Below are 1651 nucleotides of genomic sequence, written 5' to 3'. Positions count from 1 at the left end.
TAAATCCATAATAAAATATTCCTACCCACAATTCAGGGTAGCCGTGGCTATAAAAAACTGAAAATTTTGGGTAAAAAACTGAAATAAGAATAACAGTTCCCTTACCAATCCAAAGTATATGCAGTATGTGTAAATATGAAAAAAATGGTTTATTTGACTACTCAGGTCAGAAAAAAACACTGTGCCAGCCAAGAATTGTACAGAAGTGTTAACTGAACCCCTTAAGCAGATTGGGAATTGACATTTGTGAAAAGGAGACTCATTTAGTGGTGCTGACAAAATTTCCTCTGTGAGGAAAAAGAGTTTGGAGCCTGAAGTATCTCTGAGCTGCTGCCTTGAATTGTTTATTCCTTAAGCTGTAAATCATGGGGTTGACTAAAGAGGTAATGAAGTAACTCAGCGCTCCAATGAAGATGCGTCCTTCAGGAGGGATATTTACCATTTGCAGTCCAATATACACCATGGCAGTGGACAAATAGTACAGGAAGACCACAGTCATGTGTGAAGAGCACATTGAGAAGGCTTTCTTACGGCTCTCCAAAGTTTTCATTTTTATCACTGACCACACAATTCTGTAGTAAGACCACAGGATGAACATGAAAGGCACATAGATAGAAATCAGGACAAGAAACATGGAAAAATTGACTTGTACTGCAATCTCACCACATGCTAAAGACATTATAGTGGGGTAATCACAGAAACAGTGGAGGACATAATTAGAGCCACAGTATGGCATAGTGCTTGCCAGTATTATTGACAAAACAGGTCCAAGGAAGCCCAGCAGCCAGACTGAGGACATTATTGTAATACAGACCCTGGGGCTCATGATGGTGTTGTAATGCAGTGGTTTCACTACAGCAACATATCTGTCATAAGCCATGACTGCAATAAGGTATGTTTCAGTAGCACCAAGTGAGATTATAAAGTACATCTGCAAAAAACAGCCCGCAAAAGAGATGGTTCTGTCATGATGTAAAAACACTGCAAGCATCTTGGGTATGATAGACGTCGTCATCAGTATATCTAAGACAGCCAGGTTCCACAGGAAGAAATACATGGGTGTGTGGAGCCGGTGGTCCATGGCCACTAACACCAGGATGAGTAGATTGCCTAGGATGGTGATCAGGAAGAGGATGAGGAAGACGATGAAGAGTGCAGTATAGTGCTGCTGCAGGCCTGGCATTCCCACGATGATGAACTCAGAGTGCAGGGTGACATTGGAGCTGTTCATAACTGAGAAGCTCAGAGACTTCGACAGAAGAGTCTGGATAGAGTAACAATAGATACGTATTTTCATTTAGGGTTTCTGTTGTTTCAGAGTTAATTTTTTATCAGATGGGACCCTACTAAGATAATTAAAGTTTGGTTCCTATTAAGATTATTTCATATTCTAATTATCTGATTTTTCTAATTTATTTCTAATAATCTAATCATATTTCTAATTAATCTTATTTCTTGATAGAACACAGCAACTTCAATTATTCAATTATCTAGTTTAGTGTGTCTCTGAGCTTTGGATTTTTTCCGCAGCTGTTGACTTAATATTAGTGTTAAATATCCACATAACTGTATTCCGTCTGAAACAGAAAAAGTAACGTTGATTTTTTATTTTAAAAAGTACTTATGAGGCAGGTGGCTTTTATCCTAATCA

General features: G+C 38.5%; 1 protein-coding gene across 1 annotated transcript; it reads right to left on the bottom strand.

Annotated features, from left to right (window-relative positions):
• Positions 1–259: 259 nt before the first annotated feature.
• Positions 260–1231, bottom strand: LOC148836421 (olfactory receptor 6N1-like). Its single transcript, XM_088914181.1, has one exon. It carries the CDS (start codon positions 1229–1231, stop codon positions 260–262), a length of 972 nt encoding a protein of 323 aa, XP_088770307.1.
• Positions 1232–1651: the final 420 nt, after the last annotated feature.

The sequence above is a fragment of the Atractosteus spatula genome, chromosome 4 (genome assembly GCF_055471065.1).
Source record: "Atractosteus spatula isolate fAtrSpa1 chromosome 4, fAtrSpa1.hap1, whole genome shotgun sequence".
Taxonomy (NCBI): Eukaryota; Metazoa; Chordata; class Actinopteri; order Semionotiformes; family Lepisosteidae; genus Atractosteus; species Atractosteus spatula.
The sequence above is the reverse complement of the archived record's forward strand: the minus strand, read 5'-3'. Positions and strand labels throughout refer to the sequence as shown.